General features: G+C 40.5%; 1 protein-coding gene across 1 annotated transcript; it reads left to right on the top strand.

The window, feature by feature from the left end:
• Positions 1 to 1,242: 1,242 nt before the first annotated feature.
• Positions 1,243 to 11,204, top strand: smyd5 (SMYD family member 5). Its single transcript, XM_026146529.1, has 13 exons — positions 1,243 to 1,393; positions 2,738 to 2,846; positions 3,050 to 3,189; positions 4,763 to 4,884; positions 4,970 to 5,039; positions 5,593 to 5,697; positions 5,913 to 5,975; positions 7,648 to 7,718; positions 7,812 to 7,918; positions 8,109 to 8,165; positions 8,301 to 8,395; positions 8,842 to 8,912; positions 9,317 to 11,204. The coding sequence occupies exons 1-13, from the start codon at positions 1,301 to 1,303 to the stop codon at positions 9,465 to 9,467; spliced, it is 1,254 nt and encodes a 417-aa protein (XP_026002314.1). The 5' UTR covers positions 1,243 to 1,300; the 3' UTR covers positions 9,468 to 11,204.
• The last annotated feature ends 3,130 nt before the right edge of the window (positions 11,205 to 14,334 follow it).

Genomic DNA, 14,334 nt, shown 5'->3' with positions numbered 1-14,334 from the left:
TTTTTTACAGTGTGGTGTGTTGGAGCAGCAGTTTATTGACAGCTGAGAGGAAGGACTGTGGCCAAAATAACATCTCTGATGGACAGAGTCTCCCACCCCATGCATGTAAATGTTGCTGAACTGCAGAGCTGCTTCAGTGACAGACTGCTGCATCCTCGATGCATGAAGGAGCGTTTCTGCAGGTCCTTCCTCCCTGCAGCTGTCAGACTGTACAATCAGAACTGCTCCCAACAAACGTGGATGTTTACATCTGTGCTGTAACAACTTCTACTGTTATAACTTGCACATTACTTTTTTCAGTTTATATACACACTAACTTATTGAAAGTTACATATCTACTTTTTAATGCACAGGTACAATCACACAATCTGCACTTTTCTAATTATTCTAAATATTCTCAACTATTTAAACATCTTTCAGTATCCTGCTCTGTTTGCACACTACAACCTGGGTTTGCCACGTATCTGTAATTTAATTTTAATAACTGTACAGTGCTCTGCTTTCGTAACTGTTGTCCATGATGTAAATATGTAAAAATTGTGTTTCTGTTCTGTGTCCTGCTCTGTTTGTATATGTGTGTTTTTTTTGTTTTGCTGCTGATACAACCAAATTTCCCCTTGTGGGAAAATTAAAGGATTATTCTATTCTATTCTATTCTATTCTATTCTATTCTATTCACTTGACTAATTTGTCCTTATGTCATCCGGGGGAAGGGTGGATTTAAAAAAAAAAAAAGTATTTATTTGAAGTTGCATGTTTTGCTGTGTTCCCATGTTGAGTGTTTTATCTTTGCAGTATTGCATGCTTTTATTATATTTACTGTGGACTTGTCCCGGGGACACTTCTCCCCTCCCCCTCCTGATCACTAATTGGACACACTCGCTTTTTTTCGCTTCTAAAAAGTCGACACTTTAATTTTTTTTGCTTTTAGTGGCATCCAAAGTCCCCTCCATAAATCAAGAAGACAAAAAGGTTTTTGTCCGAATCAGTCTGCGCATCTAAGCTAACTTCATGGCCAGATATCATCAGTCCCAAACACCGTTAAAAACGTCCGTCTGTGTCAAGACTGCGTATTGTATCTGCTTAATTTCGACTGTTTTCAGATTATTTAATAAACAAAAACAAAAACTCCCGTTCATTTCAAAGCGCATGATCTGAGCATGCGCGGAATGTCTTACAACAGCTACCCAATCGCAGACCCTTCTCAACATTTATGCAACTTTCTGTTCACCACCAGAGGTCGCTGCCGCCTGTCTCACAAATAAAACGTCAACGTCAGAGTTGAAAGGTCGTCTGAAACATGGCTGCTCCCGTGGATGACATGTTTTCCTTCTGCGTGGACCCCGGCAAAGTGTCCAGCTGTGTGGAAGTCAGATTTATCGACAATGTCAAGGTCAGAGTTGTCCGTGATTTTCATATTAAATGGATTTAGAAGAAATCTGCGGCTGAACACAGATTTAAAGCGGCGGTGCTGTAGTCGCATGTCGGCTGTCAGTGCGGATCACAGCCAGGCACGACTGGCTGATGTATGACACACAGTGGAGATTGAATGATTGTCTAAATCCTCCATGAAGGGTTTGATTTCTATGTTGCCTTCAGGAAAATTTAGGACAGCAGCTTCCAGAGACCAAAGCTTAGCTCGCTAATATCACAGTATAAGAACTACTAGCTGAAAATTACCCCTACTATTCATGTCCACTAATAATAATAACTGTGATAGAGTGCTAACAAGTTCACGTCTTTAACTTGGTCTTTCTGTGCGTGAGTGTTTTTTTTTTTCTCCTCTTCTTCTTCTATTAAGGAAATTCTTAAATAGACAAATGTAATCAGTTCTCTTGACACGTGATGTTGCAGGCATCATGACGTTTTCCACAGCTTTCAGGTCACATCATCTGTGAATGAGAATGGAGCCCCTGGTGGACCTGCCTTCTCTGGTGTTCTCTGGAGGATGACAGCCTGTGAGCACAGGTCCCGCTAAACCATGTTGGGTTCTCATGGAGTCTTTTTATGGCACTTTAGTCAGTAACATGCACAGAATAGCCCTTGGGGGTCATTTTGTAGGCCTCTTCCATCGCTCCTCCTGTCCCTCCTTGCACAAAGAAGCAGTTTCTGGTCCGCTTTTCATTTGATGACCTTCTACGCCCTGTCCAGCTCACCTACTGTAACAGCCAGATATCTATCTATCTATCTATCTATCTATCTATCTATCTATCTATCTATCTATCTATCTATCTATCTATCTATCTAGAGATATCTCTCAGACACACAAAATTGAATGAATTTCTGTAGGACAAGCTAGAAAGGGCACTTCTGCCATCTCTTCTTTACTTTGTTACTCTTCATTAATCAGCTGTTATAAATGCAAATACCAGTGGATTGTTAATATAGTCGCATTAATAAACTGAGTGGACTCTAAATGGTGGTGCTTGTTTTTTAAGTGGTCTGTCTGGACTGAATGCAGCAGTATGTTATTCCTCCTCCTTACAGTTTTTACTCATGTTGATTGGTTGATGTGTGATTGGTGGATGAAAAAATGAAAACAACAACTTACAATTTCTGGGGAAAAACATGTTTGGGCTGCAGCAAGTTATGAGTTTTCTTAAACATAGTGATTAAGAAATGAATCATTTTAGGTCCCACTGTGATTTACATTTTAATTTCTTGTAAAATGTTCATAGTCTATAACTTTTCTGTAGTGACTGAAGGCTGCAGTAACAGTTAGTTATTCATGTTACAGGGCAAGGGTCTCTTTGCCAAAAGGAGCATAAAGAAGGGAGAAACCATTTTCATTGAGCGGCCTCTCGTCTCTGCCCAATTCCTGTGGAACACTTTGTATAAATATAAAGGTGAGATGTTTGATGCACATATAGAGAAGCACTTATAAGACTTATAATTGCATCTTTTCATTGATTATTGAGGTTTTGGACTAACTGGACAAAATAATCTGCATGTATACTGCATGTGGATCTACAATGAAACTTATCATCTCAATGCTGCCCTGCTGTGATGTCATCTCTGTTCACCGGCTCTACCATCATGCCCCCTACAGCCTGTGAATACTGCTTACGTGCTTTGGAGACTGCAGAGGGGAATGCGAGAAGACTTAGCGGCATCCCTGGACTCAGCCTTCCTCATCCTGAGCTGTGCCGTGTACGCCCAGAACAGCATCAAGCATGCCCTCAGTGCCAGGTAAATCTATTTTAGTACAGTCCACTACCAAAAAGTATAACTTGCAATTTTTTGTGAAAGTAAAACCCTCACAGCAACTGGTGAGGTCAATATAAGATACAAAACATTGATTTTAACCTGGCAGTGGTTAAGGAAGAGCTTCAGCTACATCAATGGTGGTTGCTTGCTAATCAATCTTTAGAGGCCACTACTAACACCCAGTCAATAAGCCAAGCTAAGGTCACATGAAAATGTAAATACATGCCCCCCCCCCATTACTAGAAGAGCATACATTTAATCCTCTTTTGCAGTAGAGGATCAATGCCTGTTCGAGAAAGGGCTTGGTTATTATTTGGATGCGAGAATTTGACCACAAAAACTAAAAATTCACCAAAGGATGAGTCAAAAATACAAAAATGGAGGGTTTTTGAATGGTGTAGTTGGAGCACAGATTTGAATCTCTTAAGCGATAGAGCTGAGGAGTCCCGAGCACTTAATGCTGATCATGTCATTAATCTGTATGGGGGTGGTCACCTTGGAGGACAGAAGACAGATTGTAGTAACGTCACTTTTATATGACTTTGAATGTGGAAAGGTTTTTGGTGGCAGGTGGGTTGGTCTATTTCAGAAAGTGCTGATCTACTGGAATTTGCCCAGACAACCTTCTCTAGGCTTTACAGAGACTGGAAGCAAATGGGCTTCGGCAGCAGAAGACCACACCGGGTACCACTCGGGAAACTAAAGTTACAGTTTGAACAACAGAAGATTAGTCTGAGTCTCGGTTTCTGTTGAGGCATACAGATTGTAGCGTCACAATTTGGTATAAATGACATGAAAGCACGGATGCATCCGTATTACATTTAACAATTTAGGCTGCTGGTGAGGGTGTAATGGTGTTGGTGGTATGTTATGGCATTCCTTGAGCCCCTGAGTGTTGTTGCTGACCATGTCCAACCCCCTGTATGACCACAGTGCACCTTTTTAATCTTTACCACAAAGAGTTCAGGCAGTTTTGAGGCAAAAGGGAGTCTATCCCAGTACTAGCAAGGCGTACCTAATAAAGTGGCAAATGAGCCTGTACAGTACCTGCAACAAGCAAACAGGCAGGCAACGCTTAGACTATATTAAAGTGAACTAAACATAATTTCATGCCGTTCTGCTTTGGGGCTTTTGAAGCGCTACACCTTCACTTTTAATGCTCACTGCTTTCTCAGTATAACCGAGTGCTGGATGCAGATTTATCAGATCTGCTTTTCAGAATGGATGATGATGATGTTCCAGAAATGCTTTATGTCCTTTATTAACTTCAAAACTGGCTCCAGTAAATTTCATTCTCCAGAAAGTCATAACTTTCCTGATTTCTCCAAAGGAAACTTAAACTCATAAATGGGGATTAAAGAGTTCGGTGATGAATTTATCCCCGGAGTCACTGCGAACTTGGTAAAAGCAGTGATTTAAAAACACGAAGCCATAGTGCTTTACTCAGCCCCGCAGATTCAAGAAATTATAAACCATAAACCCAGTTTCCTCATTAGTTTAACATTTCGAATGTTTTTGTTTGGGGTCAATCCCCCGGCCTCTGCTCCCTCTGTAGGTGATGTACTGCAGCAGCGAGTGTCGACAGGCAGCGGCAGATCAGTACCATCAGGCTCTGTGTCTGGGTCCTTCTGAAGAAGATCCTGATCACCCCATCAACAAGCTCAAAGATGCATGGAGGTGAGGAAGCATTTTAAAAACGTTCATCTTCTGGGAGCGCTGACTTTCTAATTCACCCCAATAACCTACTGGTGCTTTCTTTCAGGAGTATGCATTATCCCCCTGAGACCTCCAGCATCATGCTTATGGCCAAAATGGTAGCTATGGTAAAACAGGTGAGACTTTTGATTTACAGCTTTGAAAATATTCAAGTGTTTGTACTTATGCTCAGTATTAGAGATGTAATACAAACGCTTCTCTGTAAAGGAACATGATATGCTGCACCTGATTAGATTTTCCTTTTTTTTAAAAAAAACTCTGTGTTGCTAATGTTTCACTTTTAAATGAAACTATATGAAATTATTGCTGGCTTGAAATGAACTTTGCTGCGATTCAGGTGCTGTAAACAAGAAAAGCTACATGTTAACTTTTGAAAGGTCACAGGGTCACTAGACTAATGTTTGCAGACTTTCCTCTTTTCACCAGACTGACAGAAAACAAATCACAGTGTGATGTATGTATTCATTTTAAAAGTCCTGGTTATTAGTTTCTGAAAACTCTAAAAAGTGTTGACTTCTGTTATAGGATGTTAAGATTACTCGTGCAGGTTTGAATGAGTACTATCGTTTAACCCTTTCAAAAAACACCCCCAAAAACAAACCATGCAAAACACAAGTAGGTGTGTGGGAGATATTCAGTAAGTCACAAAACATTATTTATGTTTTCCAGGCCAAAGATAAAGCACACTTGCAGAAGCTGTTTACTCACTTCTGCAGCCGGACAGCCAACGAGGAAGAGGAGATCGCCCATAAGCTCCTAGGAGAACAGTTCAGAGTGAGTTACCTTCTTCTTATTTCTGCCTGACGTGTGAATTCATTGAGGTACAAAAAGTCCAAAGTTCAAATTCAAACACAGTGTCATGCTGTTATGGTGATCTTAGCTCTTCACAGCTCGAGTAAGCAACACACGCCAGGCGTCAAACATACAAGTGATGTGTATTTTCTGTTATGTAAAATATTACATGAAGTTATTTCAACGTCTTTTTGTAGGGGCAGTTGGCCTTGCTGCACAGCCTTTTTACAGAAGCACTTTATGACGACCGTCTCGGCCGGGTAAGTATGTTCTGTGAAGCCACAGCACACGTTGTTTCCTCTTGTTTTCAATCCAGCGTTCATTCATTTTTTTAGAGAATGCTGCCAAAAATATCACAGAAAGCGGTTGTTGCTCGAGACAGCTAATTAAAGCTGCTCACTGGTGGAATTAGAGCTGACAGCTCTGATTTATTTGGCCGCCTTTGCCTCCTTAATATTGTTCGACCTATTAAATCATTTTTACAGGTTATTTATTTAATTATTTTTTTGAACACATGAAAACCTAGTGCCCAGTGACTGTAATCATTATTATCTCACTTGGCAATCACAGGAAAATTGAGAAAAATGCCCTCACATGCTCCCAGAGCCCAGTATTGGTCCAGATGATGATGCTGGACAATACTTCAGCTGCTTAAGATATATGGATATTTTATTTAAGCTATAGGACAAGAAAATACTATTTATATCCTTGTAGTCTGATGTGGCACAAACACTTTCACCATAATACGATGCCAGTGTGCAGTACTGCCCGCCTTCATACTTGGCGAGACAATCCCATTCGCTTACAAGTTTTCCTGCAACACTGAGACACAACAGTGGTCCAACATTAAATAATAATAGTACATTAATTTGTGGAAACGACAAAAAGAGAAAGTAATGAACTATAAATACCTGCCTGTGTTTTTGGGTTCAAAATGTCTCAAAAGAACATGACAACAGTTTCAGCATGAAACGGCTCGTTTTCTGTTTAGACTTCATAATGAAATGCATAAAATAGTTTTGATACGTTTCCTCACGATTGACCTTTTTGCAGCTTTCCTTCTTGGCTTTAGCCAGAGCAGATTTGTTCCTTTCAACCAGCTTATTTGTCACAAATCTTCAATGACCATAGCATGGATAATCCTCCTGATGATTTACAGAATAGAATCAACTCTTTTATTGAATATGACCTGAAATGATAAAGCCCAACGTGTTTGCAGAGGTAGAAACAGAATGCTGTTTTTCACTTCTACAGGATCAGAAGTCCTTTTTTTGCAACCACAGCTGTCGCCATCTGTTAGCTTTGAGATAGAATGCAGGTTCAAGGCGCTTCCTGGGTTTGGCTTAACTTTTGCACCTTGAAGCTACCTTCATGTCTTTATACCGTCTTTGTTTGCGGCCTTTGTAAGAACTGTGAAGCTCCATGTTCACTATTGGTCATATGGAGCAAACCCTTCCCTGTACAGGTAAATAATGCCATAGCAACAGAGTTAGGCTGGAAGAAAAGAACGTACTACTTGGTTTAGCAAGTTGATGGTTGAACTTTATCAAAAACAAGTAAATAAAACCATGTCCTTCACCCTACTTGTATGATATGAGTCAGTTTGCTTAGTTTAAAGAAAAAGACTTAAATTATGATTACGTCATAATTTCTGAGTAATCAAAATCTGGTTTATTCCAACGGACGCTCAGACTTTTTCTGGGAATTCTGTTCTTTGATCGCAGCTTGTCAAATGTGAGGGGTTTCTTCTTCTCCTCATTATAATTGTTTGTATTAGTTACCTTGGGCTTGAAGTGAAAATCTGACTGCTCTATTTTCTTACAGTTTCTTTGATTTGTATAATCAAAGAGGAAAAAAATGTATTAATTACCAAAAGAGTTACTAATTTGCCAGCTCCCTGCGTGGATGATTAACGGTGTGACTGTATTGCAGTGGTTTGTCCCTGAGGGTTTCCGTTCTCTGTTTGCTTTGGTGGGGACCAACGGACAAGGCATTGGCACCAGGTAAATATCACTGCAACCTTTAACCAGCTTAACACTGGGGCTCAATATGGTTCTAACACTCCACTGTCTTTATGTTCTGTTATCCAAACGTAGCTCTCTGAGCCAGTGGGTTCATGCCTGCGATGCACTTGAGCTTCCTGCCCAGCAGAGGGAGCATTTGGACTCTTTTATTGACCAGCTGTACAAGGACATTGAAAAAGGTCAGTTTTATCTCAGTATTGCAGTATTTTCTACAATAAATTCTTTTTGTCTCAACTGAGCAGATTTGCGACGGCTGAATTGTCTGAGTTAGTTTGTATATGTGTGTTGACCAATGCTGTGGTTGTTACATAAACCCGTGCGTATCCAAGCAAAGGTCAGAAATATGCATAATTTGTCTGTTCTGTGCAGAAACCGGAGACTTTCTAAACTGCGAGGGGTCTGGACTCTTTCTGCTTCAAAGCTCATGTAAGTGCTGATGATGTCTCTCTTATGAAAACTGTTACTTCAGATTAAAGATGCTGTTGGTCTGGGCTAAAAGGCCGTATGATAACCTCCCCTGACACACACACACACAACCATATGCTTCTTTGACCTCTGCAGGTAACCACAGCTGCATACCCAACGCAGAGGTGTCGTTCCCCGACAACAATTTCCTCCTTCACCTCAGTGCCCTCTGTGACATCAACCAGGGAGAGGTGAGCTGACACGTCTGGGTTTTGAGTGATAAATTCTGGCCTGAAATAGACTGCACAGAACACTTGTGTGCCCCCTTGTCAGGGGGCATTAGAAGGCTGAGACTTTAAGGATTGGAGCGGGTTAGTCAAGCTGTCAGAAAGATTGAGAAGCCTTGCATCCGCGCGGCACAGTAATGTCACAGCGGCCGTGCTACTTTCACAGCAAAGATCTCCTTTGAATGCTGGCGAAGACTGAAGCGTTTTGTACAAGGAGAGCGAGAGAGCAGGGCAGAGCGACCTCCTGCATGATGAAGCGACGGCATTTTGGGAAAATGTTTTGTGCAAAATCTGGAAAAATTGCAATACGAGTAGTTTGTAACTGTTATGGTACAGTAATATTATATTGATGTTGGGATTCTTCAGCCAGTTCAGGAGCGTGTATGTGTGTGTGTCTTTTCCATCTTCAGGAGATTTGCATCAGTTATTTGGACTGCTGTCAGCGGGACCGAAGCCGACATAGCAGACATAAGATTCTGAGGTAAACATCTGTAATCCCTGGGATACTTCACTTGAACGGGGTCATACTCTTATGAATTCCATCAGGATCAATAAAAAGCCTTCCAGGCAATAATAGGATGTCTCGAAGCAGATAGGCTAGTGGGTCTGATGGTTACTCCTGTGCTCACTCTGCTCATTGATTAGCATGATGGTGTTAGAGCATCCTGTGTTAATTCTCAGTCTCGAGAAGGTGTCGTTTCATTACAGGATGGTGTTGTGGTCCGGAAGTATTAATTACAGTGTTGAACAGTCGGTTGCTTTTGTGCACAGAAGCCACTTAAAAAGCCAAGATTTTCTTAACAGCAAAGTGCAGAATGGTTCTAATTAAAAAGAGCTGTTATCAGAGGTGCAAACAATGTGACCAGTGGGACACTTTCTTCACAGGGAGAACTACCTGTTTGTCTGCTCGTGTCCAAAGTGCGTTTCCCAGATGGATGAATTGGATGTGACATCCGAGGAGGAAGAGGAAGAAGAAGGTGTGGCAGAAGGTGAAACAGAGGGAGATGAGATGGAAGATGAGATGACAGATGTCTGATGAAAGACTTGACCATATTGTTCTCAGCCGCCTCCCATTCCTGCCACCACGCTCAGCACCCATGAAGCCCGGAAGATTTAACGACCAGTCCAGACTATGATCTGCATTTCACTGGTGTCTCAATGTGTGTCGAAAATGGCCTGTTGGCACACAGCGCTTATTTTAGAGATCAGTCACAGAAATTGTGTGATGTACGCCTGTGTGTGTGTAAGACTGAGGTTTGTTCTTTTTTTCACTTCAGCACACTGGTGGTTTACAGTGGAACAAAGAAAGTGCGTGCCATTCAAACACACGGGGACTTAAAACTGTCAAATTGATGTTTTGGAGCTCCTTTTAAAATTATTTGAACTGCACGGTGATGGCTTTTTATTAAGTGTTGAGTGAATAATGCTTGGCTAATTGTGCAAGCAGCAGTAGTGTAACATGAATATTTCCTGGATTTCTGGTTGTCCACAGGGAGGCAGAGAGAGAAGCCAGCGAGGGAACTCTCTCAAGCTATTTTATATGGACAACTTGTAAAAATACTACTACTCTCCAAGGATAACTATACCCAATCCCAAATATTCGTTCTACTTGAAGAAAAACGAGTAAAGATTGAAACCTTTTAGTTTTCTGGCATCACTCCAAATCAATACAAAGTTTTTCTGGGTGGTCACCTTTGTCCTTGGATTGCAATCCTGAAGTAGGTGATCTATTCCAAGGTGAAAATCTACCATCCTCAGGATGCAAGAGGCACATATTGCTGCCCTCACAATCAGCAGGTCTACACACACACACACACACACACACACACACACACACACACACACACACACACTGGAGAGTTAGAGAGCACTTGTAAAACCATCATCAAAACACCAAATGATGGGATGCCGTTTGGAAGAATGGCTTATTTTCCTCCAGCAGATTTCCAGGAAGCTGGAGAATTGAACTGGAGTTCTGGCAAACATTCATTATCTGTTGTTGTCAGCACCGCTGTCACAATAGAAGTTTCATTCACCACCGATGTATACAGTAAGAGGATAAGAGCAGCTTTAGCACAAGGTCAGGTCTATATCCTATAGTGTAGGTATTTTGTCTGTAATCCGTTGTGTTGGGAGTAAAGAGCCAAAGAAAAACTGTTAAAATTGGCGTTTGCAATGTGTTTGACATGTAAGTTCACTTAATGTAACATTTGTTTCTAAAGACTCTTAAAGAAAACAAAGCAGTTCAGCAAAAGTCAGTTGGTTCATAGGTGCTTCTGTTTTACCTAATATATGTTTCTTACATGACTATGCATACAGTGTTGTTCAGGCTTTTTATTTATAGGCCTAATTACAGCCTTGTCATATGGGAGACATCCAGCCGGTGAATATATAGTTTGGTTTCCACCTCTTGATCTATTGGGTTGAGTTAAACCTTACTTAATGCATTATGGAGACCTTGAGTGGAAAATTGCTTTGTCAGTAACTGTTTGCCCTTTGTTGAGAACTGTATTTCAGACCACGGTTCCATATGAGTGAAATCGCTGCTGCTGCTGTACGTGAATCAATATTACAACAATGACTGTAATCACAAATCGCAGTGTTTTCAGCTGCTCAACAAAGATTGGAAATATTGAACGACAATTTTCTCAGTTAGCAATCAGCGCAGTGGCACAGGAGAACATGGCTTTGTAAGTCGCATGTAAAATTTAAATATAACAGGAGCCTAGCAGTTGTCATTTTTACTGCTCTGGCATAAAGCATTGAAATTGGATGTTTGTTGAGTCATTTATTTGTTTTACACGCCTCCTGTCTTTGCTGCTGAAAATTGTACTTGTAAAATATTTGTTCAGTCCTTTTGCATTAACTTAGTCAAATTGTCTTTCTCAAAGAGGTTAGGTCTTCAGCAGTTGTCTTTTTTTTATTTTTAATTTTTATTTTGGGCCCTTTTATCCTCGACAAATTCCATTAAAGGTCCAAAAGCAATGAATTGATCCTTCTGCAAAGTATCTGCTATGTGTCTAACACCACATTTATCTTATTTCACCGTGGTTAGAGCTCTATTCTTGTCTAAAAACTATTGAAAACACATCAGTGAGCCACAGCAGCTCCAAAGACTAATAATGGCAATCGCTGTTACTGCCACTTGGAGATTTTTTTTAAAGGATTTTTTGACAATGAGAGAAATATAGCAAATGTTGTAGCAAATTATGTTCTCAAATTATCCTTCAATTAGTAGTAAAAACAAGCACAAAAACCCCCAGCAGTCAATTATGGTAATCTACTGCTGACTGCCTGTCACTCCATCACTATGAATATGGGCACTAAGAATCTAAGATGCTAAATAACAATGAATTTATTTGAAGTGTGTAGTTCTAAAGTTGACTATATTCTGTTCTTTCCTCTGTTGGTTGTACATGGTTGACATTTCTCCATTAACAGCCTGTGTTTACTCCAGTATCTGCTCTTTGCTGCACTTACATCAAGCGCTTATTCACTACGGATGCATGTAAGAGAAATGGAAAATAATAGAACGCATTATGTCTGTGAAACGATGCACACCTGGGACCTAGCACCGTATGAAGTCGGACCTCTGGTCACATCCTTCAGTTGAAGCTCCCACACCATCAGCTGTCACCCTGTGAAGCGATTCCAGAAACGCTGCAGGAGCTTTGTAGCTGTGAAATGTCGTCTTTGCTGTGGCAGCCCGCTGCAACGGTCAATCCCGCGCAGCCAGGCATGTAGTTGTAGGCCTCCACATCACAGAGCCTGGCTGTTTCAAGTAAAGAAAGCAGAGAGGTCACAGTCTGCTGTGACAGAAGTTGGGCAGATAGAGGCTCATTTCAGGACTGAAGGAGTGGGAAGTGACAAAAGTGTTTGAGGAAAGGAAAAAAGGAAGTGGGAAAAGCTTTATGAAAGGCAATTGTTACTATTCAGAGAATGAGTCTCTTATTCTGACAAGTACAAAAAGCCCCTTCAAACTAAAGACTACAATGATATAAAAGCAGCACATTTCTTTATCCTGCCTTTGCCATATTATGCAGATACAAGAGGGAGAGTACTTGACTTTATTTAAAGAGATAAAAGATGGTACATTTTACTGTTAATGTTATGTGTAGGGAACATTCAGTCTTACTTGAAATGGCTCCACATTTGTACTGCAGAGGTTTCTTTTCTCTCAGCCTGAGAGGCCATGCAGGTTTGTACTGCTGCAGTCTTACACAGAGGTGCATAAATTACAAATCTGGACAAAAGAATACAGAATAACTCAAATGGTTTTGGAGATAAAGGTATACCCCAGTGGCACTTACTGTGATTTAGATGTAACGTGTTGAAATGACTATGACTGAGTTATTTGCTATTCTATTAGCTGCAGTTTTGCCTAATTTCATACAAAGTATCTTAATTCTTATTTGGCTCAGTCTGGGATGTTTCTGTAAAAAAATCTGATTAAGTTTTATAATTTAATTTCTCTGCCTTATTTTGCTACTTGTGTTCCTTAAATCAATATTTTTATATTGATTTATGGAACACAGCTGTCATAATTTTACATTATTTTTCTTAAGTAATGTATTATTCAGCTTTGAAAGTAAAGGGTTAGGTAGTTAAAACCTTAACATTGTGAAATGTTTTGGCTACCTGTCCGTGATTTATACGCTAAGGTTAAAGGTCGACTGTTTTGTTTATGACTGGTAGTGCGAAAGTTGTTTCACATCGCCTGCTTGAAGTGGTCAAACTATGAAATGAAGCTGATTTTTAGACCCCGTCAAAGTGACTCTGTTTGAAATGGACCCCATATGGAAACAATCTCCAGCCTACATTAGCACTGTCCAGATTGGTTAACCCAATGGATACCATTGCTGCCTTGGAGGGCTACACCACAACCTAGCTGATGAATGACTGCTCCATGTGAAATCACCCGACCTGAAGTAAGGTTATAGCACTTTAGCTCGCCCTCCATTAAAATAAACACGAGAGAAACACAGTTTAACAACACAAACATCGCTGCTGAGTGAACTGTTGGATTTGATCAGTGTTTGAGATTTATGTGGTTGAGTTCAGCTGAAACCATTTCCTTGGTTAAAGTCAAAATAGTACAAAGTGTCAGCAGTACCTCTGCCATGTAGTCATCTGGGAAACTTTTGAAACATTGTGGGGGAGCCCAGTAACCTCACATTCATCTTCAGGGAGAAACGTTAAAGACCTCCACGGCATCGTATAAATCTTGCTGTGCAGCCTGAGCCTGTGGAATGGAACATGAAGAATTGAGTTATGAATCATCCAAACGGAGGTTTTATGAATCACAAATGTTACAGTACGGCAAGACATACAGTAGAAATAAGACAGTGTTGTGACAGAAGAATGGAGAGCAAAACCACTTTATCAGCAGACTCTCCGGTTCTCTGCTCTCTCCACTGGCTCCCAGTTGCCTTTAGGATTGATTTTAAAATCTTATTGCTGGCTTTTAAGGTTTTAAATGGCACTGCACCTTCTTACCTGTCAGAACTCCTTAGAACTTATCGCCCCAGGAGATCTTTGAGGTCAGCCGACCTGATGCTTTTAGATGTTCCCAGGTATAAATTAAAGACAAAGGGAGAGAGGGCGTTTGCTGTGGCTGCACCCAGACTGTGGAACAGTTTACCTCCTCACGTCAGACTCTCCAAAAGCCTAGAAACTTTTAAAACCGCTCTTAAAACTCACCTCTTTTCATTGGCTTTTAGAAAGGTTTAATTTATTTGTTTTATATATTTTTATTTTATTTTTATCAGCGAGGTGTTATTGCAAAATTGTGTTCTATTGTATTTTTATCTGTATTTACTGTACAGCACTTTGGTCAGCCTTGGTTGTTTTTAAATGTGCTCTATAAATAAACTTGACTTGACTTGACTAAAACTAGCTTTGCT

The sequence above is a fragment of the Astatotilapia calliptera genome, chromosome 2 (genome assembly GCF_900246225.1).
Source record: "Astatotilapia calliptera chromosome 2, fAstCal1.2, whole genome shotgun sequence".
NCBI classification, from domain to species: domain Eukaryota; kingdom Metazoa; phylum Chordata; class Actinopteri; order Cichliformes; family Cichlidae; genus Astatotilapia; species Astatotilapia calliptera.
Note: the sequence above shows the minus strand (reverse complement) of the source record. Positions and strands in the feature narration are given on the sequence as shown.

Bases quoted from the DNA above. Each gene is read 5' to 3' on its own strand.
- smyd5 (XM_026146529.1), top strand. From the start codon at position 1,301: ATGGCTGCTCCCGTGGATGACATGTTTTCCTTCTGCGTGGACCCCGGC. The intron at 3,190-4,762 runs GTAAATCTATTT...CTCCCTCTGTAG, and splicing joins AAGCATGCCCTCAGTGCCAG to GTGATGTACTGCAGCAGCGA. The intron at 4,885-4,969 runs GTGAGGAAGCAT...GCTTTCTTTCAG, and splicing joins AAGCTCAAAGATGCATGGAG to GAGTATGCATTATCCCCCTG.